Here is a 24,806-nt window from a genome sequence, read left to right on the forward strand (position 1 = left end):
GACCAAAGGGGGAACTGAAGCTACTTGCATGAATCTGTGAGCAGCTTTCCATCATGACCTCAAGAATTAATGAGAAACCAGAGTAGGCAAGTTATCTGAATTCAGTATCCCATGGGATTGCAGGTGCTCCATCATTCATGACTGGGGTTAACAGATGTTTGGTTTCTTGGGGAAAACAGAGGGTTATGGGGAGGAGGTGAGGAAGTATTGTTGAAGCTCAAGTTCAGTCACGATGGTATTGAATGGTCGAACAGGGTTGCTGAGTGACAGGTTCCTGTTCTATGCATTTTCTTTCTCCACATTCCCCTTAAGAAAACTCAAACTGAGTAATAACAGAGGACAGAAATAGGTTTAATGACCTAACTGGCTCTTGTTAGCATTATGCTCCATATGCCTATCCTTGCACACCCTCTTAAATCAGCATTGCCTGGATTCCAGTTTTGACCCTGATGAAGGCATCAGCCCGAATCATTAACTCATCCTTTATCCACAGAGGCTACCCAAGTTGCTGAGCATTTTCAGCCTTTTGTTTTATTCTCTTTCTCCTGCATTGATCAAGCTTCCCTATAAATACATGCATGATATTTGCACCAACCAATCCATTTTGTAACATTTACTTTAATGAATTGATTCTTACTGTTCTGCTACAAGCACATGGCTTCCAATTCTGGTTTAAGGAATGCTAGTTGAGAGAATAAATAGGAGGAAGATACTCAGATTGCAATGCCTTATAGGCAATACTCCAGCTATCTTTTTTGGTGCACAAATTTCCAGAGATCAGTGCACATAGCATTTACTTCCAAAAGTCGTCAATAAATCGGCATGTTGGAATCTTGGAGCAGCTGTGCAGTTCAGAAGAGACAATACTTATAGGGTAAGAGAAAAGGAAAGATCTTTTGTTTAAAAAAAGTATTGTCATAGGTAAATTGTACTGGTGTTTTGGGCTTTCCTATTTAAAAATGATGTTGCTCTTGAGCTGTTGGTCACTAATGCAGACTAAGCGTGCAGAATCTGTTTACCTGAAAATCCAATTCAGGTTTCTGCATCTGTTCAGCTACAAACATATGTATGCATCGGGCTCTTGCTTGCTTCTGCTGGACTGTACATGGCAGCTAGTCATGTGGTTTCATCCTGGTCCTTGCCTCTTGGCATATCCAGCACTTAAACTAACAGCTCTTCAAGTTGTATCACAACTAGGTGATGCACTTATTAATATAAATAGCATGGTAACACAAGATCAATACATCTGAAGTCACTTTGCATTCCAAATGTTCACTGACAGAAAACTGCCAACTTGTGCACAAGCCTCACTCGCTCTGATAGAATAATTACCATGTAACTTACTGGAACAATGTTGAGTGAAGAATAAAGATTGCACCTAGGCCAGGGCAGAGCTCACCTGGCTGCCCTTCATGTGTTCAATTGACAAGACGGTTGAGATCAGAGTGGTGCTGGAAAAGTACAGCAGGTCAGGCAGCATCTAAGGAGCATGAAAATCGACGTTTCGGGCAAAAGCCCTTCATCAGGAATGATGAAGGACTTTTGCCCGATCGTCGATTTTCATGCTCCTTGGATGCTGCCTGACCTGCTGTGCTTTTCCAGCACCACGCTAATCTAAACTCTGGTTTCCAGCATCTGCAGTCCTTACTTCTGACCAGATGATTTAGTCTGCTCCAAAAGGTAGCAAACACTAGTGACCAATAGCAACATTTTTAGGTGGGAAAGCTCATAACACCAGTACAATTTACCTATGACAATGTTATTTTTAATCTTACCACTATGGTGAACTAGTGTTTTGGACTCATTCCAAACTTAAAATCTTGAGGCATTTTGAAGGAAAAGCTGCAGAGTGGCAGTTTACTACATATAATGCTTAGGATTAGTCTTGCTCTCAAGAACTGTCGATTTATCTTTCTATTCCCAATGCAGTAGGAAATAATACTTGGAAAAAAACATAATGCCCACTATGAAACTGCCAATGACAATTGTGTATTCAACATATTCTCTCCAGTCAGATGAGCATCCAAACATGGAAGTACTGATATCACACTACTGCACAGCAGGGGTTTGCAGGACTGCTGTGAGCTGCCCAGACTTTTGGGTTGGGGGTGAATGGGCTCCTCCTGTGGTGTTGGGGATTGATATCAACTGGCCTTGTGAATGTTGCTGTTTAAGAGCACAAAATGTAGTATTTAGAATGATTTGCAGATGCCGGTGTTGGACTGGGGTGTACAAAGTTAAAAATCACACAGCTCCAGGTTATAGACGAACAGGTTTAATTGGAAGTACACTAGCTTTCGGAGCGATTCTCCTTTATCAGGTGACTATCACCTGATGAAGGAGCATCGCTCCGAAAGCTAGTGTGCTTTGATTAAACCTGTTGGACTATAACCTGGTGTTGAGAGATTTTTAACTTAGTATTTAGAAGGCTTTCTACTGAGACTGCTAAATGCAGATGTCAGACTAGCTGGCCTACATCACCCAGGTTTCTCTCTCCGTCCTTTTGTGAACAGCAATGTTACATTTGTTAACTTCTAATCCACTGGGACTAAAAGAAATTTGGAAACTTTGGAAAATCAGGAGTTCATCCAGTATCTGAACAGTTACCTTTTACAGAACCCAAGGGCATAGGGTCTGCACCTGGGGCTCGAGGGCTTTTAGACCATGAGATTTCTCCAATGTAGTTTTCTCTGCTGATATTAATTATTTTCATATCCTCAATCTTAATAGCCCTGACTGATATAAAAAGCAGCCACTGCCACTTCTGAGCTAACAGAAGTCAATGAACCTGCGGCAGAGTAGAAGTTTGCTGGCAAGTGCACACTTGGAGAAATTGGTGGAGTCTCTTTCTGCACTGGTGTTACTCATTTTTGTTTGTCCTGCTGAGCTGTACTCACCCATGCTAGTTCTAACCAGCTTTTAATAGCCCGCAGCATACGCCCTTTACATAAAAACTATTTTTTGTTTGAAAACCAGAAAGAGATACAAAAAGGAATGAGAGAAAATTTAATGAGGGCTTTGCGGCAGAATTCTAAAAAGGCTGGTGACAGTATCCCTTCCAAGTTACTCTGCAGTTATTTTTATTCAAAACTAATTGAATCGGTTTGTACCCACCAGACAGAAAGCCTCAAGGGTGAAGAAGAGAAAAACTACAGATGCATTTTTGATTCAGACTGAGCAAAGACAATGCAGCAGTGAGCATGAGCTTGTAATGAGCTGCAAAGCCCATGGGGTTCTCAGACTGAGGTATCCCAAACCAAGGCAGGATATTAATGGGACAAGCCAGATCACACATCCCAGAAAGGTGCAGGGACTCGTTTAACAGCGCAAAAATAAATTTAGGCCAACTTTCACTTTAATTCTGAGAGTTGCAAAAGAAATTTTTAAATGACTCAAAGAGATTCCCTCTCACACTACATTTGCGATCAGAAACAAAAAGGATAGAAGAGGCATAGGAAACAGAAGGTGAGCTCATCCCAAACTAGATTTCAAACTTTAATCAGCAAATCATAAAATCATTCAATGCAGAAGAAGCCCTTTGGCCAATCACTTTCGTACCACCAAAGCTAGTGTAAATTTAAACTGTCACTTTCTAGCATTAAAGCTATAGTCTTGAATGTTATAACCCTGCTATAGGAAGGATGTTGTTAAACTTGAAAGGGTTCAGAAAAGATTGACAAGGATGTTGTTAGGGTTGGAAGGTTTGAGCCATAGAGTTTATAGAGGATTGTAAAATCATGAGGGACATGTTTAGGGTGACTAGACAAGGTCTTTTTCCCTAGAGTAGAGGAGTCCAAAACTAGAGGGCAGGCTTAAAGTGAGAGGGGAGAGCGATAGCAAGGACTGAAGGGGCAACATGTTTCATGCTAAGGTGTATGGAATAAGCTGCCAATGGAAGTGGTGGAGGCTGGTACAATTACAATATTTAAAAAGTGCATAATAGGAAGGATTGAGGGGGATATGGGCTAAATGCTGGCAAACAGGACGAGATTAATTTAGGATATCTGGTCGACATGGACGAGTTGGACCGAAGGGTCTGTTTCCGTGCTGTTACAACAAATGCTCATCCAAGTATTCTTCGAAGGTTGAGATATGAGCACCACCCTCTGGGGTGAAAAGTTTTCCTCAAATCTTATGTAAATGTCATGACCCCTTATCATTGACCCTGGGAGAGGGAGCTGGAGAGGGATTGTGCGGGGATACTGCAGGGGTGCAGTCAAGGTAATTCAACCATACAGGTTTGAGGAATCTGTAAGCTTTGAAAAGTGTGGTGCTGGGAAGCGCAGCAGGACAGGCAGCATCCAAGAAGCAGGACAGCCGACATTTCGGACATGAGCCCTTCATTAGGAGCATTCCTGATGAAGGCGTTATGCCCGAAACGTCAACTCTCCCACTCCTCAGATGCTGCCTGACCTGCTGTGCTTTTCCAGCAACACACGTTTAAACTCAACTCCAGCAGGTGCAGTCCTCACTTTCTCCAAATCTTATAAGCCCACTCCAATTTTGTTACTTTGAACTTCTCCTGTTTTCAGCAGCAATGTTGGCTTGTCTATTTATAAGAACAACACCATAAATAAATTTCTCAGCACTACTGAAGTCCTGTCTGCACAGTGTTGGCTGCACAGATATTGAAGTCTGATGAGGACATGTGAACTGTCTGGGTAGAAGATCAGAATTCTGGAAAAACAAACAATAGATTTGTAATCAATATTCTTTTGAAATCCAGGGGGATCACACCACTGTATCGCCCTCATCAATCTACCTGTTCTTTGAAATACTGAGTTTAACTGGTTAAAAATTATTTGACCATCTCAGATCCGTTGGTTTTCCTTAACTCAGTCCAACTTTAACCAAATGATAGTTAATTTTCTCCCAGATTATTTCTAAAAACTTTCTCATACTGAGGTTAAAACTAGTTAGCTTGAAGTTGTTAGGCTCATCCTTCAATACTTTTTGAAGGGTAGCATTTGCAGTTCTCAAGCCCACTGGCACCACCTCTATATCCAAAGATCATTGCCAGTACTCCTGTGAGGATCTTGCTTACTTCCCTCAGAATCAGATCCTGGTGACTTATCAATTTTCAAATACAGGCAGCCTAGCTAATACCACAAACAACTGTTAGCTCATTGTGGGTCCCTTTTGCTGTGGACATGACAGCATCTTCCTCATTGGTAAAGATGGACGTAAGCATACATTCAACATTTCAGCCAAGCCCTCTGCTTCTTGAAATTTGAACAAGAACATGAAGCTAATTTTGAAACTCAAGACTGAATTGAGACATGTGTGTGGTTCCACATTGCAAGGGGCATCTCCTGGAAGTTTCTGAATGGGGAAAATGGGGTAAACAGTGTGTGGTCTGTCAAAAAAAAGTCCATAGTGACTGAAAAGCATCAAATATATCACACAACTGGTAATACGTTCAAAATGCAAGACCTGAAGCAGCATGCTAGAAAACTCCGCTTGCTTCATTATCACTGCACTATAAAATCAAACAGCAAATATGCCCCACTGCATCAATACAACTGGGGAACACTTCCTAGTCTGCCCTCCATCTACATGCAGCCCGAGATAAGGACACTGCAATGGATTTAATGTCACTTTTGTTAACATGAGAACACCAACTGCTGCAAATGCGTGGGCAGGTCAAAATCTTCCTACAACTCCCTGCCTGATAGCACTATGAATGTGCCTTTGCAGACTACAGTGATACAAGAGGGAGGTTCAACACCACCTTCAGGCTAATCAGAAATGAACGCTAACTGCACACACAGAAACCAATGATGTTAACTTCGCAGTTTAAATGCGGTGATTGTCAAAGTGGTGGATTTATTCCACCAGGGGGCTACTCTGAAATTATCCCTCCTTACACCACTTTTCCATTTCTGTCTTCACACCCTGCGTTTCTATTTCAACCAGTATTTCCTCATTTTGATTCATTAAGCATCTGGGAGCCCAACCACATCAACCTAAAGGCTCTCTGATTTGGGTAACCCTCTGCTCTTTTTTGGCATTCATGCCAACATCAGAAAATAAGACCATAAGATACAGGAGGAGAATGAGCCCACTGAGTCGGTTCTCGATAATGGCTGATTCGTTTCTCAATCCCATTCTCCTACCTTCTGTCCATACCCTTTGATACGCTAATTAATGAAGAATGGATTTATCTATTCTAAATGCACTCAATGGACTTTTCCTCCACAGCCCTCCATGGCAATGAGTTCCACAGACTCACCACCTTCTGGTTGAAAAAAATTTTCATTGCAGTTCTAAAGGTTGTCCCTACACTAAGACTGTGCCTTTGGGTCCTAGTCTCTCCTACTAGTGGAAACATTTCTCCATGTCCACTCTATCCAGGCCTCTCAGTATTCTGTAACTTAAATGCGATTCCTCCCTCATCCTTCTAAACTCCCAAGTACAGACCCAGAGTTCTTAACTAATGCTATGATAAACTCTTCACCATCGGGATAATTTTTTTTTAACCTTCCTCTGGGCCCCCTTCCAGGGGCAGCAATCCTTCCTCAGATAAATGGCTCAAAACTGCTCACAATATTCCAAATATGGTCTGGCCAGAGTCCTACACCGCCTCAGCAGTACATCATTGCTCATGTATTCTAACTTTCTCAAAATAAATGCTAACATTACACTTGCCTATCTAAATGCCAACTGAATCTGCACATTAACCACATTAACAGAATCCTGAACTAGGACTCCCAAGTACTTGCGTGCTTCAGATTGCTGAAGTGTTTCCCCATTTAGAAAACAGTCTACACCTTTATTCTTTCTACCAAAATGCATAACATACACTTTCCCATATGATCTTCCATCTGCCATTTCTTTGCCCACTCTCCTGGCCTGTCCAAGGACTTCTGCAGCCTCCCACTCCTTCAACACAACCTCCTCCCTCCAACGACCAGTGTGTCACCTGTAAACTCGGCAATGCCCTTTGCTCACATAGCTAATTCTGGTCCCAAAACTGCATTAGTAATTGGTTGGCATCCTGAAAAAGACACCTTTATCCTCACTCCATGCCTTCTGTCAGTCAGCCAATCCTTTATCCATGCCATTACCTTGCCCCTAATACCATGGGGTTCTTATCTTATTTAGCAGCCTCCTGTGCAGCACCTTACCAAGGGCCTACTGGAAATCCAAACAGATCACATCCACTGGCTCTCTTTTGGTCAAACTCTCTCATTACTTCTTCAAAGAAGTCTAACAGATTTATCAGGCATGACCTCCCTTTGACGAAGCTGTACTGATTCATCTCTATTTTACCATCACTTCAAAGTACATTACATCTCATTTTTAATAATGGATTCTAAAATCTTACTAATGACCAAAGGTCAGGCTAGCCAACTTTTAGTTTCCTGTCTTCAGCCCCCCCTTCCTTCTTCAAGCTATCTGCTTCTAACTCTGGCATTAGTCCATCTGGTCCAGGTGATTTGTCGACCTTCAGACCATTCACCTTTCGCAGCACGACCTCTTTACTGATGGCCTCAACACTCACCTTTGCCCGCAACTTTCTTGAAGCTCTGGTATGCTGCTGGTGTCTTCCACTGTGAAGACTGATACAAAGTACCTTTTCAGTTTCTCCACCATTTCTTTGTTCCCCAATACTACTACTCCAGTGGTTCAATGTCCACTTCTGCCTTTCTCAACTTTTATACATCTAAAAACACTTGTGCAATCTTCTTTTATAATACTAGCTCACTTATCCTGATATTTCATCTTTGCAACCCTTTGTTGCTTTTTTAGTTGCCCTCTGTTGGCATTAAACAAGCTTCCCACAAATCTTCAACATAATTTTTTTTGCTTTTATGTTGTTCCTGACCTCCTTTGTCAGCCATGGTTGCCTCATCCTCCCCTTAGCACGTTTCTGCTTCCTTGAGATGAATTTCTGCTGTGCTTCCCAAATTGCCCCCAGAAATACCTGCCATTGCTGCTGTGTCTTCTCTGTTAGGCTCCCGTTCCAACCAACTCTCGTCAGCTCATGTCTTTGTAGTTGGAAATGTGTTGCTGGAAAAGCGCAGCAGGTCAGGCAGCATCTAGGGAACAGGAGAATCGACGTTTCGGGCATTAGCCCTTCTTCAGAAGCCCTTCCTGAAGAAGGGCTAATGCCCGAAACGTCGATTCTCCTGTTCCCTAGATGCTGCCTGACCTGCTGCGCTTTTCCAGCAACACATTTCCATCTCTGATCTCCAGCATCTGCAGACCTCACTTTCTCCTCATGTCTTTGTAGTTACCTTGTAATACCATTACATCAGATTCCAGCTTCTCCCTCCCAAACTACAGGATGAATTCTATCATACTGGGATCACAGTAAGCTTTAAGCTCCCTAATCAAGACCTCCTCATTGCACATCACTAAATCAACAACTGCTTGTTTCCTCGTGGGCTCTACCCCATACTGCTCCAAAAAAAAAACAAAAAAAGAAAGAAAAACCACCTAAGTGGCATTTGGGATTTGGTCTGGAAACATATTGAGTTTTACTTTTGGACCATTTTTTCCCTTTTGCAATGGAAAAGACACATAACATGAACTGTCCAGTAAGATAGATTCTCAAAAATTCAGCAGGAACAACATTGCTTCTAAATATTGATGGTCCTGATGGGTTACAATCTCCTTTGAATTTGTTGTCCATAGCCTTTCAAAAGGTCACAGATTAGATAACCTTTCCCAAAGTCATGAGCAGATGGCTTTTATCCCCCCCAAAGCATGATTCATTGCAGGCTACCACATGGCCGTGTGTGCATCTTAGAGGAACGCTGAACAAGGCGGGCAAACGTCCCCCTGCAGAGTTAGATGTACAGCAAGACAAGGAAACCAGCCAGCATCCCCCATATCCAGGAGTACCAGACTAAGTGAAAGCTATCCTTACCTTCGCTAATCTTAGCAGTGCTTCTCTTTCATCTTCATCTTTCCGCTGCTTCTCCAGTCGATCCAACTGCTCAAAAAACTTCAGTTGCGACCGAGTATCATTCAATAGGCTGTATCGGTCATTGTCCTAAAAGGAATACAAAGAAAAGCTATGAAATGCTGGTCTCACATGCAGGCTGCTAGTTAATTTTGCAATGCATTTTGAAAATTCGTTTGGAGGTGAGACTTATTGACCATTTCAAAATGTCCCAAGAGCATTCTGCTGTGGGATAGAAGTCACAGAGGCCAAACCAGGTACAGACAGCAGACTCCATTTCCAAAGAGATGTTAAAAGGGTGATTTTTCCCATGACAATGAAGTAATTGTCATGACCACCATTACTGATTAGCTTTTTATTCCAGGTACATTTAATTATTTAAATTTCAATTTCCCCAAGCTGCTGTGGTGGGATTTAAACTCTCAAATCAAGTTCATTAGTCCAGGCTTCTTAATGACTGATGTTTTCTTATAATTAACTGCAAATCAAGAAATTTAACCTCTACATGTTGTCCTCAGATCTAATAATGCCTCTGAAAAATAAACAGAAAACTGGTGAGATACTTGATGGAGATTTAATGTGCTTGACCAAAATCCACTTGCATTGTTTTTGGTCCACAATGCCAGTGGCAAGTTTCAACTTTCAATTCTGTTTCATGACAAAATATCAGTGACCTCAACTTGGGTTCTGACATGCCCACACCAAAGGAGGTATGCAAAATTCAAAGTTGCTACAGGGCTGGCAAAAACTACTAGTACCTCCCACGATGTTGCGCCAATGAGATCTTCAACTGTTTAAAATTAAATAATAAAAATTACAGCTAGCATGGACTTTTGAAAAAAATCCACTTGGGTTAGTCATGCCTTCTGTAGAAAGAAATCAGCCATCCTTACTCAGTCCAACTTACATGTGATGTCAGACCAACTTACATGTGATGTCAGACCAACTTACATGTGATGTCAGACCAACTTACATGTGATGTCAGACCAACACCAAATTTGGTTGACTCAACTGCCCTCTGAAATGGCTGAACAAGTCACACAGTTCAAGGGCAACTTATTAAAAATTCATTCACGGTAATGTCCAGGTGCCTTTGAGAAGATGGCTGTAAGGTGCCACTTTGAACCACTACAGATAGATCCATAGTATAGTTAGGGAGAGAATTCCAGGATTTTGACCCAGTGACACTGAAGGAATGGCGGGATATATTTCCAAGTCGGGAATGGCGAGTGGATGCTAGTGTTCCCATATTTGTGTTGTTTTATTTCAGGTTGTGGGTTTGGAAAGAGCTGTCCCAGAAGCCGCAATGGAAGTGCGGATTTTCTCTAATGACACCACATGTTCATCACCATCCGCGACTCCTCAGATGCGGAAGCAGTCGATGTCCAAATGCAGTAAGACAATGTCCAAGTTTGGGCTGTGTTGTGGCAAGTGACATTCACACCACAAACGCCACACAATGATTGTTTCCAACAACAAAGTACCTAAACATTGCGACATAACATTCAATACCATTCTCATCATAGCATCTAACTCTATCAATCACTTGGTGCTTTACTAATTGCCCTCAAACTGAACTGGACTAGCCATATAAATACAGTAGCTACAAGCGCAGGTCAGAGGTTAAAAATCTGCAACAAGTAACTCACCTCCTGACTCCCCAAAACCTGTCCACCATCAACAAGGCACAAGTCAGGAGTGTGATGGAATACTCCCCACTTGCCTGGATGGGTGCAGCTCTAACAACACAAAAAGCTTGACACCATCCAGGACAAAGCAGCCCGCTTGACTGGCACCACATCCATAAGCATCTACACCCTCCACCTCTGTCACCAATGGCACCTACTTCCCAGAAACTAATTCCAAAATAGCTGCAACTTTCCGAATTAGGGAAATGTTGGCCTTAAAAGTGAGGCAAAAAAAAAAACTTTTAATTTAACTTACACAAAGCCAATACTGCCCAAGATCAAATCTGTTTAATAGATTTTAAGCAGAGAAGATCAGCCGCTATTTAGCTACTTTACTTCACAAGTTTAAAGAGATGGCCGTTAAATGGTAATCCTCATGTGCCAAAAGACTGCGCTTTGTTTATGAATGCCACACTGGCGAACATCAGGATTTGATTCACTGAATGATGCAAGACAACAGGAGACCATTCAGGAGAAAGTGAGGTCTGCAGATGCTGGAGATCAGAGCTTATGCCCGAAACGTCAATTCTCCTGTTCCCTGGATGCTGCCTGACCTGCTGCGCTTTTCCAGCAACACATTTTCAGCAGGAGACCATTCAGCCTGTGCTGGCTCTCTCAAAGACCCATCCAATCAATACCTACTTGCCTTGCTCTGTCTCCACAGCCCTGCTCCCCTGGATCTTTTCAAATATGAACTCACAGCTTTCTTGAAACTCATTAAATGTCTTCTTCCACACATTCAGACAGTAAACTCCTGTAGAAAAAAAAGTCACCACCCTCTGGCATTTTTGCCAATGAACCTCAATCTGTGTCCTGTGGTTACCAAACCTCCTGCTTCTGGTTTTCAGTTAATGTCAAAATTGCCTGAATCTGGCTTTTAGGATTGAAGATTTCCTGATATCCTTTACATCAAAACAAAACCCAGCAAAATGTATTAGTTACTCCCAAAGGCTGTAATTAGAATTGAAGTAATACAAATCTGCCCCAATGGTTGTAGATAAATGGAATAGCTAGTGCAAAAGAAAAGTCACAAGACAAGACTTCCTACTTAGTTTGATCATCTATGGGAGATTTGACAATTTCCCTGAACCCAGACAAGGATGCTTGTATACCTGACCCTGTGATTCTGACATAGTGAGGACAAAGAGAAAAAGTGACGTTCAAGAAAATTATTTCCACTGGCAGCGGAAGGGGAAAGAGTGAGGGGGAAGGCAGCAGAAACAGATTTAATAGTGACCCTCAAATGAAAATTGGATAAATATTGCTAATTAAGGGATTGCAGGGCAATGAGAAAGACAGAGTTTGTGGAGCTAATTGGGCACATCCTTCACAGCCTCCGCACAGGCACAATGGGTAGAATGATACAGTCGATTTTAAGAGGAAAACTTTGTCTGTTTTTGCTTCCCTATCCTGCACCCACCAGACAGCATTCACTTCCTGCATGATAACTAACATGCTTCGATGTTGGTCAGGCTGTGAGATACCAGGAAAAGCCGGAACAGCGATGTGCAGGCTGTGCTCAGATGGAGTGGACATTCAAGCAGAAATGGCCAAATATGCCCCAACTTAGATGTCAGCCTTTAGTCAATGCAAGTTACAAAGGAAAAAGTAGAGGACTGACGAGGGCAGAGCAGTTGACACGATCCATATGGACTTCAGTAAGGCGTTCAACAAGGTTCCCCATGGGAGAATGCTTAGCAAGGTTAGATCTCATGGAATACAGGGAGAACTAGCCATTTGGATACAGATCTGGCTCGAAGGTAGAAGACAGAGGGTGGTGGTGGAGGGTTTCTTTTCAGACTGGAGACCTGTGACCAGTGGATTGCCACAAGGATTGCTGCTGGGTCCACTACTTTTCATCATTTATACAAATGATTTGGATGGGAGCATAAGAGGTAGATAGTTAGTACGTTTGCAGATGACACCAAAATTGGAGGTGTAGTGGGCAGCGAAGAAGGTTACCTCAGATTACAACAGGATCTTGATCAATGGACTGAGTGGCAGATGGAGTTTAATTTAGGTAAATGCAAGGTGCTGCATTTTGGGAAAGCAAATCTTAGCAGTACTTATACACTTAATGGTAAGGTCCTAGGGAGTGTTGCTGAACAAAGAGACCTTGGAGTGCAGATTCATAGCTACTTGAAAGTACTGTCGCAGATAGATAGGATAGTGAAGGGTTTGGTATGTTTTCCTTTACTGGTCAGAGTATTGAGTACAGGAGTAGGGAGGTTATATTACGGCTGTACAGGACATTGGTTAGACCACTTTTGGAATATTGCATGCAATTCTGGTCTCCTTCCTATCGGAAGGAGGTTATGAAACTTGAAAAAGGTTCAAAAAGGATTTACAAGGATGCTGCCAGGGTTGAAGGATTTGAGCTATAGGGAAAGCTGCGTCCGTTTTCCCTGGAGTGTTGGAGGCTGAGGGGTGACCTTATAGAGGTTTATAAAATCATGAGGGGCATGGATAGGATAGATAGACAAAATCTTTTACCTGGGGTGGGGGGAGTCCAAAACTAGAGGGCATAGGTTAGGGTGAGAGGGGAAAGATATAAAAGTGACCAAAGGGGTAACTTTTTCACACAGAGGGTGGTACCAACCTAGACTAGTTTGACCGATGATCATCATTTATCCTTACCTAGTGAGAATGTGCAAAAGTCACATGGGTTTCTGTCTCCATGTTAATTTTGGAATGAACTGCCAGAGGATGTGGTGGAGGCTGGTACAATTGCAACATTTAAGAGGCATTTGGATGGGTATATGAATAGGAAGGGTTTGGAGGGATATGGGCCTGGTGCTGGCAGGTGGGACTAGATTGACTTGGGATATCTGGTCGGCATGGATGTGTTGGCCTGAAGGGCCTTTTTCTGAGCTGTATATCTCTACTCTATTTCTACAAAATTAACATGGAGACAGAAACCCATGTGACTTTTGCACATTCTCACTAGGTAAGGATAAATGATGATCATCGGTCAAACTAGTCTAGGTTGGTGCTCATCTTCCTCATAAGCATATAGTCCTCCACCTCACTGAGGATGTTTCTTCCCACATTCTTTCATTCTTGTGCCTCATCCAATCTCAAACATTGATAGTTTGTCCCTCAAACAATAAACGAGATATTCAATCAACAACTCCTGAACAAAAACAGAAACCGTTGGGAAAACTCAGCAGGTTTGGTAGCATCTGTAAAGGGAAGGCTTCAGTTCTGAAGGGTCACGAGACCTGAAACATTAACTCTGCTTTCTCTTCACAGATGCTACCAGACCAGTAATTTCTGTTTCTGATTTCCTGCAGCAACAACTTTTTTTTGGTTTTGTCAACTCCTGAAATTTCTCCTCCTTTCGGTTCCAAATTCTTAATCTTCTGCCTCTGTCCCTTTGTCCCCATTCCCTTGTTCAAGTACTTCAGACTATTTTTTTTTAAATTAAAACCCAAATGATCCACCCTTTCATCATTTTAGATCACGAGTAGAATAAAAAACATGCCACTTAGCTGTGCTAACTATTTTCAGCCACAGGTCGGGTTACATTTACTTTTCATGGGGAGAATAAAGACCACGAGATTCACATAACAGATACTTCCCACTATGCCAGGGATTCCCACATAAAAAAAACAGATCATGACATCTCCAAGCCAGACAAAAGTAGTGCTGGAACATCACTCATCAATGGTGGATCACACAATGAAAGCTCAAAATTACACAGAACTTTAGTACCCAGAAAAAGCTACTTGGCCCAACAATTATAACCCACACTTATGTTCCACACAAGCTTCCTCCCAACCTGCAAAATATTTTTCCATTCCTTTTATATTCATGTTTCCCCTAAAATATTTATGCCAGTCTTCTCAACCACTCCATGTGGCAGCAAGTTTCATGTTCTTACAGGTCTCTGGAACAAACTGTTGCACCTTTATTCTTTGCTGGATTGATCAGTGACCATCACACATTCATGGCCCCTGGCTTTGGGCTATCCCACAAGTAGGAACATCTGGCCCCATGCCTACACCATTAAACCTCTCCTTCATTCTGACGACAAATTAGTCAAACCATTGTATTGTAACAAGAGTTCAGATTTATTTATTTTCTCCTGCCAAGCTCAGTCAACACAGCAGCACATCAAATACACATTATCAAGCACTGGTAGCAGATGTGGTAGAATTCATGAGATGCTCGAAGGCAATTAACATAAATAACCTCCCTTTGGAAATTACTTAATTTTACTAATCTTTCTCTTTATAAATTATTTCAGCAGGATGTCAGCCCTCAAACACGTAATTGTCTGTGTGGTTTTGAAGTTTAACGTAAAAGCACACTCCTCTGGATTTGGAAATTGTGGTCAGTGGTTGACAATGATATGCAATATTCAGTCAGCAGCACATTAATTAAAAAACTTCAGTGAAGAACTTTAAAGCTCTGCAAAGATAGTTTTCAAAAAGACAGGGCAAATTTGAGATAGCTGACAAAAAAGGTCTTGGCCAGAGGAATTCAATTTAAGACTGTATTAGAAGCAGCAGGTTCTCGTCAGCTCAATCACGTGTGTGGAATGAAGTATGAGATTCCCCAACCAAATCACAGTTTAGCAAATTAAATTCAGTATCTCTGGCCTCTGGCACATTCACTGGGCTGCCAAAGATTGGTGTTTCTTAAGTTGCCCAGGTCAGAAGCTTCAGATGTCTCCTCCTAAAGTTGTCAATGTCTCTGTCTTTCTGTCCCTCTCTCTCTTCCTGTGAAAGCAATATTTCTCCCTCCCCACCCTTCTGAAGCCCCTCATTTTCAGTTTAGGTATTTTAGGGCAATTTTAGACACAATATGGAATTCAACAACTTCAAACAACGTACTCAATATCTAGTCCTACTACACAAATGCTGCTTGTCATGTGTCAGCGCAAGCCTGGATAATGTCCAGATCGTGCTGCATTTGGACATGAACGTCAGGATTTGAGGAGTCGCGAGTGGTGCCAAGCATTGGGCAATCAGCAAAATCCCAATTTCTGACCTTATGACAGATAGAAAGTCATAATGAAACAGGTGAAGCTGGTTTAGCATTGGATACTTGCCCTCAGGAATTCCTCAGGGGTCCTGAAACTGAGATGACTGACTGCCAACAACCTACAACCATCTTATGTCAGATATGACTCCAATGAATCGAGTTGCTCTGATTTGCTCGAGCTCCTTGATGCCACAATTAGTCAAATGTGGCCTTGATTAGAAGGCAATGACTCTTACTTCACCACTGTATTTTAAGCTCTTTCGTCCATTTTTGAATCAAGGTTGTAAATGACTTTAGCAGCTGTGTCCCTGACAAATCCTAACTGAGTGGCTGCATGCTCGTTCCTTCCATCATTTTCCTGACAATCGAGGGGGTGGGTTTGTGATGCTTTTTGTGGATGGGCTATACTCAGGCAGATTTTCCTCAAGAACAGGTAGATGTCAGCACTGGAACTGTCTGGAACACATTGGCAAGTTCTGGAGTGCTGCTGGAACGTTGTTAGGGCTGTGGTTTTTGCAGTATCAAGTGCCACCAGTCATTCGATATCACATGGAATGAACGAAAGACTAGAAATTCTGTGATCACAGTTACCAACGTTGGGGGACCTTTGAAGGAAGTTGAGATGGATCATTCACTTTGTACTTGCAGAAGATTGCTGTAAATGTTTCATCCTTGTGCTTTGCACTGGTATGTTGGGCTACCAGTTATTGAGGGCAGAACTGTTTGTGGAGCCTCCCCTTCCAGTGAATTGTTTAATTGTCCATCAAGATTTGCAAATGGATGTGGCCATAATGCAGAGATTAGATTTGACCTGTGGGTTGTAGAACTGCCTATCACTTGCTGCTAATGCTCTTTGGCATGTAAGCAGTCCTGTGCTGTCCGCATTCCAAGTTAGCACCTGATATTTTATAGGTATGCCTGCTGCTGCTGCTGACCTGCCGTCCTGCACTGAATGCCCGTTACTGAACCAGGACTGATGCCCTGGCTTGACAGTAATGGATATGCTGGACCACAGGGTTGCAGATTGTTTTGGAGCACAATTCCTTTGTCGATGACACACAGTGCTGCATGGATACCCAGTTAAGTTGATGGATCTGTTCGAAATCTATCCCATTTAGCACAGTGGTAGTGCCACACAACATGTTGGAGAGTATTCTCAATGTCAAGTCCAGACTTTGTCACCACAAGGACAATAATATCTTTCTCTCAGCTGTTGGACTGAGTCTGCGATACAAGGTTCTTGAGGATTCAATCAGCTCAGTTAGTAGTGGAGCTGCCAATCCACTGTAGGTAAAGAGGATTCACATTCCCATAAGAGTAAATTCTGTCCCTTTGCCACCCTCAGTGTTTGCTCCAAGTATTATTCAGTGTGGAGGAGCACTGATTTATCAGCCAAGGGGTCGGCAGGGGTATGTGGCAATTAGCAGGAGGTTTCATTGCCAGGCTGACAGGACACCATGAGATTTCATGGGGACTCCCAGGGCAGCTCCCAACTGTATGAATTAACAAAAGAAACAATCATGGGATGTGGGCATCATTGGCTGGGTTAACATTTATTACCCATCCCTATACACTCGAGAAAGTAATGTGCCATCTTCTTGAACTGTTGCAACCTAGTGATGTAATGTGTAAGCATCCAACGTGTACCACTGTGCTGCCACTTCTTGGACTGGCCTTCTGATGTTACTAAACATAGCCAGAATGGTAACAGTTCTCTCTCGTGTGCAAGATACGATTTCTGCTCAAGCAACAGCCTAGATTAGTGCTGATGATTCCTGACGAAGGGCTTTTGCCCGAAACGTCAGTTTTACTGCTCCTCGGATGCTGCCTGAACTGCTGTGCTTTTCCAGCACCACTAATCCAGAATCTGGTTTCCAGCATCTGCAGTCATTGTTTTTACCTCAAGCAACAGTCAGCCAAGTCTGACACACCTATAGCTCCCCATTGTTAGTAAGAAGCACACTGTATATAAACAGGGCTGTCTGCTTTAATCCAGTACAGAGATCAATGCCAGATGTTCTGACTGGTTATTCTCCTTGGAGATAATTTGGTGGCTAATACAACAGAGTGCTGTGTTAGGCCCCATCAGAAGGCAACTCAGATTCAACTACATTACAGAGAGTCTGGAGTCACATGTTAGACCAGACCAGGTGAGCACAGCAGATTCCTTCCCTAAAAGGGCATTATTGAACCAGATGGGTTTTGAAACAATAACCAACAGTGGTTTCAATCAGAATTAGACTTTTAATTCCAGATTTTATTGAATACAAATTCCACAATCTGCCATGGTAGGATTCAAACCTAGGACCACAGGATCAATAGTCTCTCTCCTGAGAATAATCCCAGTGCTCTTGAGAATATTTTCATGTTTCATGAAAATTGATATCCCAACGTACTTTACAGTCAATGAAACACTTTTAGAAGTGCAGTCACTGCTCTATTCCAGAAAACACAACAGCCCGTTTATACACAGCAAACTCCCATACAAAGCAATTACCACTAGATAACGTGCTTCTATATAACACAAATCAAGGAATCAATACCAGCCAGGAAAGATGGGGTAGCTCCACTGCTCTTCTTTGAAGTAGTCCCATCAGGTCTTGGTTAGGCAGATGGAACTTGGCTTAACACTTCACTCGGAAAACAGACTACGATTCTCAGTGCTGGCACTGGCGAGTCAATCTTGAATTTCCAAAACACGATTACTGATGGCTTAAATGAGTGATCTCTATAGATTTCATTTAAACTGTCTAGCTTTTGTACTCAATCATAAATTATAAAAGGGCAAGGAATCCACAGCTACTAGTAGTTTGCATAAGTAGGCTAGTTATTATGAAAATAAATGGTAAGGTAAGGTGACTAACCTTATATGTCATCATCCGATGCTGTGCAATTACTGTGAGCTTTTCCACGAGTTCCCGTAAGTGTTCTTGCGTGGCATGAGATATGGTGCTCAAAACATCAGAATTCACCTCTGTCACACCGTGCGTCTTCCCTGCAGGAGCAGCAATGTGTCAATTATTACTACAAGACTCAAAAAAGGAGAGAATACCTGCAAAACTTCCCATGATGTAAAAAATACAAAACCCACTCAAAAATTCAACTCCTCCAGCTCCTCAAGAGCAGCAATTCTCACTGAGGCACCTTCCAATTGTGCCATCTCTACCATGAAAGCCAGCAGATACATGGAAACACCACCACCTGCAAGTTCCACTTTATGCCATAAATCACCCTGATTTTGAACTATCATCTTCATGGTCACTGATTCAAAATCCTAGAACTCACTTCCCAATATTACACTGGATGCAAGAAAGATTGCAAAGCAAGAGACAAAACAGATCTTATCTTCGAGAGTAGGCTTATTCATAGATGCAATTTTTCAGATCTCTGCCTCCTAGCAATTCCCGTGTTACAGCATTTCCCCTTCCAACGTACTCATACATTCATACGCTTGCCATCTAAATCAATGCCAGGGAACTTAACTGGAGTTTGACCTTGCCTTGGCAAAACTTAAACTTTAAAACAGAGTAGGACTGGACTAAATCAACACCCGTTCCCGGTTTATTCTGAACCTGTACTCCAATTGACATGACGTGAACAGAAAAGCACTGGTATACCTACACCCCTTAAGGATGCAGTGGTTCAAAGCAGCAGCTCTTCAAGGGAAATTTTTGTTCAATTCATTTGGTGCCACTGGCTGTGCCACAAGGCATTTTAGCATCAACTGTGGTTCTCTAGTCACATGAAGGCCAGGACATGCAAGGATGGAATATTTTCTTTCCTGAAGGAGATGACTGAACCAGTGTCACCATTCGGCTAACGTTTTATTCAGGATTTTAACTGAACTCAAATTTCACCTTCTGCCGTGCTGAGATTTGAATTCAAGCCCCCAGAACATCATCTTGAGGTCCTCGATTGTAATCCATTACCACTGTGCCACAATTAGGAATGGATATCAAGTGTTGACCTAACCAGCAACATGTACACCCTGAGAGAAAAAACAACAACTGCCATTTATATGGTAAAGTATCTCAAGGTGCTTTATGGGAACACAGCAACAAAATACACCAATCACTACAGAGATAGTAGGACAGGTGACCAATAGCTTGGTCCAAGAAGTTGGTTTTATGGAGCTTGTCTTAAAGCAGGACAGCAGTAGACAGATGAAGAGTTGAGAGAAAAATTCAGAGTTAATATAAAAAGGCACAGCTTCCAAAATGGTGCAATTAAAATTGGAGACTGCAGAAAAAGCAGTCCTCCTGCGAATCAGAACCAAAATGTACTGTGTCCTGATTCAAAAAGTATGTCACGAATTGAAAGGACAGAGGATGAGAATTCTTATAATGCTACGGCTTCAAATAACTATTCATCTCACAACCAAAAGGCTGCTCTAAGCACTGGGAAATATACATATTTTATTTTGCCTTAAGCATTCCACTTGGAGGTCACTTGGAAGACAAGTACTATATTAAAACCACAAAACGAAAAGCATGGGTTTCGGTGGAAATAGGTAAAGGGAATATCAGAAACAAGTATTTATTTAAAATGGTTACAAATGATTTTATAATACAGACAGAAACACACTGCATGCTACCAACATGAAAATGACATTTTTTGCTTTTCTTAAAAAAAATGTAAAAGTACTCCCGAAATAGGAATGATCTAGAACAAGTTAATTTTAAAATGTGGAATTTTAGTTTAACATAATGAATTGACAAGATCACAAAAATTGCTAAAATAAAAAGAGATATCACAACTGGCAACTTAGCTCTCGGCATCAAGTTGCTGACCTAATGCATAAAATTATTTTTAGCTCTATTTTTACTGTCGTTGAAGCTGATTTATTTACAGCAACAACTTACGTTTATGCAATTCTCTCAAAATCATGCAGCATAGAATGGTCACCAAATAAAATTTGGCACGTGCTACACAAGGAGATATTTAGACAGGTGGTTGAACGTTCAAAGAGTTAGCTTTGTCAAAAAATTTGAAAGATGTGGAAAGGTGGAGAGGTTTAAGGAGGGAATTCAGGAGCTTAGGGCCTAGACACAATTGCTAATGGAGGAGGGCAGAGCACAATGCATAAGAGGCCAGAATTGGCAGAGTGCAGAGATCTTGGAGGGCAGTAAGTTAGAGAAACAGGGAGACACAAAGCCACACAGAAAGGTGCAGAAGCGGATGAGAACTTTTCTTATTAGCTCCTGGTCTGGCAAAGCTGCATGTCTCAGTTCACATTGGGTACTGGGTGAATGGGACTGATGATGAATAGGATGAGGAGACAAGTTCAAACTATTAAACGCTGTGGTACTGAGGGACCTGGGTGTCCTTCACTTAGTACACAGGAACACCACAAGCTTAGGCAGTAAATTGGAGGCGGGAGAGTAGATGTTCAGAGGATAATTCCCTAAAACCCGAGGTCACCATTTAACACAGCTGAGGTTAAAAAAAAACTTTGCTTAGCCCCTGCCCATCACTTGTTCACTAACCCAGCGAATGAAGAGCAATATATTTCTAAGCCAGGATGGTGAATGCATTGGAGGGGAACTTGCAGGGGGTGGTGATCCTACCTGGTCAGCTGCCCTTGCCCTTCTTCGAGAGGAAAGTGGCCATGGCTTTGGAATGTCTGTCTATAGATCTTCAGTGATTTTCTGCAGTGCACCTTATAGACACACTGCTAATACCAAGCGTCAGTGGAGGGAGTGGATGTTTGTGCATGTGGTGCCAATCAAACAGGCTACTTTGTCCTGGATGGTGTGGAGTATTCCATCACACTCCTGACAAATGCCTTGTAGATGGTGGACGTTTTGCAGAGTCAGGTGGTGAGTTACTCATGGCAGTATTCCTAGGCTCTGACCTGCTCTTGTAGCCACTGTGATAGTGGGAGATGCAGTGATAGAATCACCGCTGAATGTATTGGGGCAGCAGTTACAGTACATTCTGCAATGCGAATGTTACATACAACTTAGCGGCCCAAGCCGAGGTATAGTCCAGATTGCACACTCATGACCTCATTATGTAGGGAAGGTTATTGATCAAACAGTTGAAGATGGTTCGACTCAGGACACTACCCTGAGAAACTCCTGCAAACATATTCTAGAACTGAGGTGACTGACCTCCTACAACTACAACATCTTCCTACATGCCAGGTATGACAGTGAACTGCTGAGATTTTTCAGATTCCCATTGATTCCAGTTTTGCTAGAGATCCTTCATGCCACAATCTGTCAAATGCAGCCTTGTGAAGGGCTATGACTCTCCCCTCCCCTCTTGTCCATGTTTGAACCAAGGCTGAGGTCAGGAGTTGAGTGGCTCTGGTGGAACCCAAACTGGGCATCACTGAGTAGGTTCTGCCTGATTACAGTGTTGACAGCACCTTCCTTCACTTTACTGATGATCGAGAAGAGACAGATAGGGCAGTAATTGTCTGGGTTGGATTTGTCCTGCTTTGATGCACAGGACAAACCAGAGCAATTTTCTTTATTGTTGGATAGATACCAGCATTGCAACTGTACTGGAACAGCTTGGCTAGGGGAGCAACAAATTCTGCAGCACAAGTCTTCAGTACTATTGCCAGAATGTCGCCAGGGCTCAGCCTTTGGAGTATCCAGTGCCTCCAATATTTTCCTGATTATTATCTTGACTGAATCAAATTTGGTGAAGACTGGCATGTGTGGTGCCGGGGACCACTGAAGGAGGCTGAGGTGGATCATCTGCTTGGCACTTCTGGCTGAAAACTGTTGCAAATATTTTAGTTTCATCTTTTGCACTGATTTATTGGTCTCTTCCATAATGGAAAATAGGGATGCTTGTGAAGCTTCCTCCACCAGTGAGTTATTAGACTGCAGATCTTAGATCTGAACTATTGATTATGGGACCAATTAGCTTATTGAAAATCACCACAAGCTCAAGGAGCCAAGTGGCCAACTCTTTACATTTGTCCTTAAAGGAGCATAGCATTAAATTTAGAACTAGAGCATTGAGGGGATGAAATCTAGAAGTAGTTTGCAGCCCAAATCTCTTCACCTGAAAAAGCTCCTGGAGCCTTTTTACACAATTACAATTTTGACCTTAGATTTGAGTACTAAATGAGCCACAGCAGTTTTCCCCCACTGTGGCAGAGGTTCACTCATTATTGCCATCTGTGTGTAGAAGCATTTCATGACTTTGCTCTCTCAAGCTGCTTGGCTCTTATTTTAATGATTATTTGCGCTCGTCTGAGACTCCGACCTCTGTTTTCTCTCAAATCCTAAAACAACTCAAGTAAGTCAACTTTTAATCTTGGAACTCCAAAGCATTCTGCAGTCCAAAATGATGCAGGTATTCTGGTGGTTGAGGCACAAAAGGTTAGCATGCAGGCACAGCAAGTGATTAAGCAGGTGAATAGAATAATATCCTTCGAGAGGGGGGGATTGAGGAACATCAGAGTGACAATGCTGTGCTTCTGTTATACAGACCAATTGAGAGACCACATTTTAAAAACATATGCAGGTTTGGTCTCCTTATTTAATGAAGGATACAAATACAGTTAGGCAGTTTAGAGGAGGTTTACTAGATCTATATCTGAAATGAGGTTGCCTTATAAGGAAAGATTAGAGAGCATAAGCCATTTTCACTGGAGTTCAGAAGAGTGAGGGGTGATTTGTCTGAAGTATACAAGATCCTGAAAAGTTTTGGGAAGGTAGATGTGGAAAGGATGTTTTCTCTCATTGACGAGTCCAGAACTTGAGGGCACGGTTTTTAACCGAATTGGGATTCGCCCTGTTAGGACGGAGATGCAAATCTAAAAAAAACATTGGTAGTTGCACCACCTCAGATCTGTATTAGGAAGCAGTGGAGATGGGAGGATTGAGAATTTTAAAGCACAGGAAGATCAATTCCCTTGCCTGTTGAAATTCTCAGGCTATCCAATGTGAACGGAAATTTTGATTTCAAAACACAAACAGATCAGCCACAATCTTAAAAGACAAAGCAGGCTCAAAGGGCTGATTGACCTACTTTTGCTCTTCATTAAACGTACTTATATTAAGGATATGAAATCAAGATCAGATCGTATATTTATCCAGGATTGAATGTAATCTGGAACTAGTGGCTGAATGTCCATCTCTTGCCAGCAGTTGAAGGTTTATTGATCTCCAATCTCTTTCAAGTCTGGAGATTGAGCTGTTTCCACGAATCTCCAGACTTGAAAATTGTGACAAAAAAAAACAAGTAACTGCAAACATTTTCCATTCACAAATGACGGAGATAAGGAACACTGGATAGAAGGAATAAATCAATATGAAATATAGTGTCTGCACCACTGGAAGTAACATGGGGATGTAGGTTGCTTACAGTATTACCAGCTGTTTCTGCTAACCGTATAGCCCACTTCTACACTTGGCTCAATTTATATCTTTGTACAAAGGCACATTAAACATGTGATTTAAACACCAAAGGATACTTGGAATTGTTGTACTGTTACTGAAGTTGTAATCTACAGGCCAAAGTGCTCTGGCAGCTAAGGTTCAAATCCCACTACAAATAATAAATTTGGACAAAGACTTCTCATTCATAGGATGTAGGAGTCGCCGGTTGGCCAGCGTTTATTACCTGCCCAGGATTGCCGTTAAGAAAGTGGTGACGATGATGAGTTGCCTTCTTGAACTGCTGCAGTCCACATGCTGTAGGTTGACTCGCAATGCCCTTAGGGAGGGAGCTCTCCCTCAGCTAATGAATCAGTACTCCATGTTGAGCAACACCTGGAGGAAGCACTGGAGGCAGCAAGGATGGAAAATGTACTCTGGGTCGGGGATTTTACTTTCCACCACCAAGAGTGGCTCGGCAGCACAACTACTGATTGAGTGATGGATGACATTGCTGTTTGACTGGGTCTGCAGCATATTGTTACGACACGGGGTAAACTCTCCTGCTAAATTTAAAACCAGCAACACAGAAAAGATTTATCCTGTGCAGTAATCTGTAAAAATTAGAGTGGCCAAGAAGTATTTAAAGTAAAAATTAACAAATTTATTCCTTAAAGTATAGGGAGACTAATTAACTTACCACTATTTACAATTTCTTTCTCTAACCTATCTTTTAGTTTTCCTTCTTTAATACCAGTCTGATAAAATTCCCAATTAAAATTTACAAAATAACACCTCTTATCTCAAAACCAGGCAGTTGTAGGTTCTTGTCTTCAGATTTTCCTGTGTCTTCTTTTCTCCTTGTTAGGAATTTTT

General features: G+C 42.1%; 1 protein-coding gene across 3 annotated transcripts in view; it reads right to left on the reverse strand.

The window, feature by feature from the left end:
• The window catches only part of LOC122548819 (transcription initiation factor TFIID subunit 4-like), a 126,708-nt gene that overhangs the window by 51,651 nt on the left and 50,251 nt on the right, over positions 1-24,806 (reverse strand). For 2 of the 3 annotated variants that reach the window (XM_043687625.2, XM_043687624.2), the window contains exons 11-12: positions 18,453-18,583; positions 8,876-9,001 (exon numbers count right to left, since the gene is read on the reverse strand). In XM_043687625.2, the coding sequence (XP_043543560.2) occupies positions 8,876-9,001; positions 18,453-18,583 (257 nt within the window). Of the gene's footprint in view, positions 1-8,875; positions 9,002-17,851; positions 18,271-18,452; positions 18,584-24,806 lie in introns of those variants that run through there. The other variant, XM_087986736.1, reaches the window with a different exon arrangement.

Source organism: Chiloscyllium plagiosum, unplaced genomic scaffold (genome assembly GCF_037043375.1).
Source record: "Chiloscyllium plagiosum isolate Xiang-an unplaced genomic scaffold, Cpla_swu_hap1 HiC_scaffold_4, whole genome shotgun sequence".
Classification (NCBI taxonomy): domain Eukaryota; kingdom Metazoa; phylum Chordata; class Chondrichthyes; order Orectolobiformes; family Hemiscylliidae; genus Chiloscyllium; species Chiloscyllium plagiosum.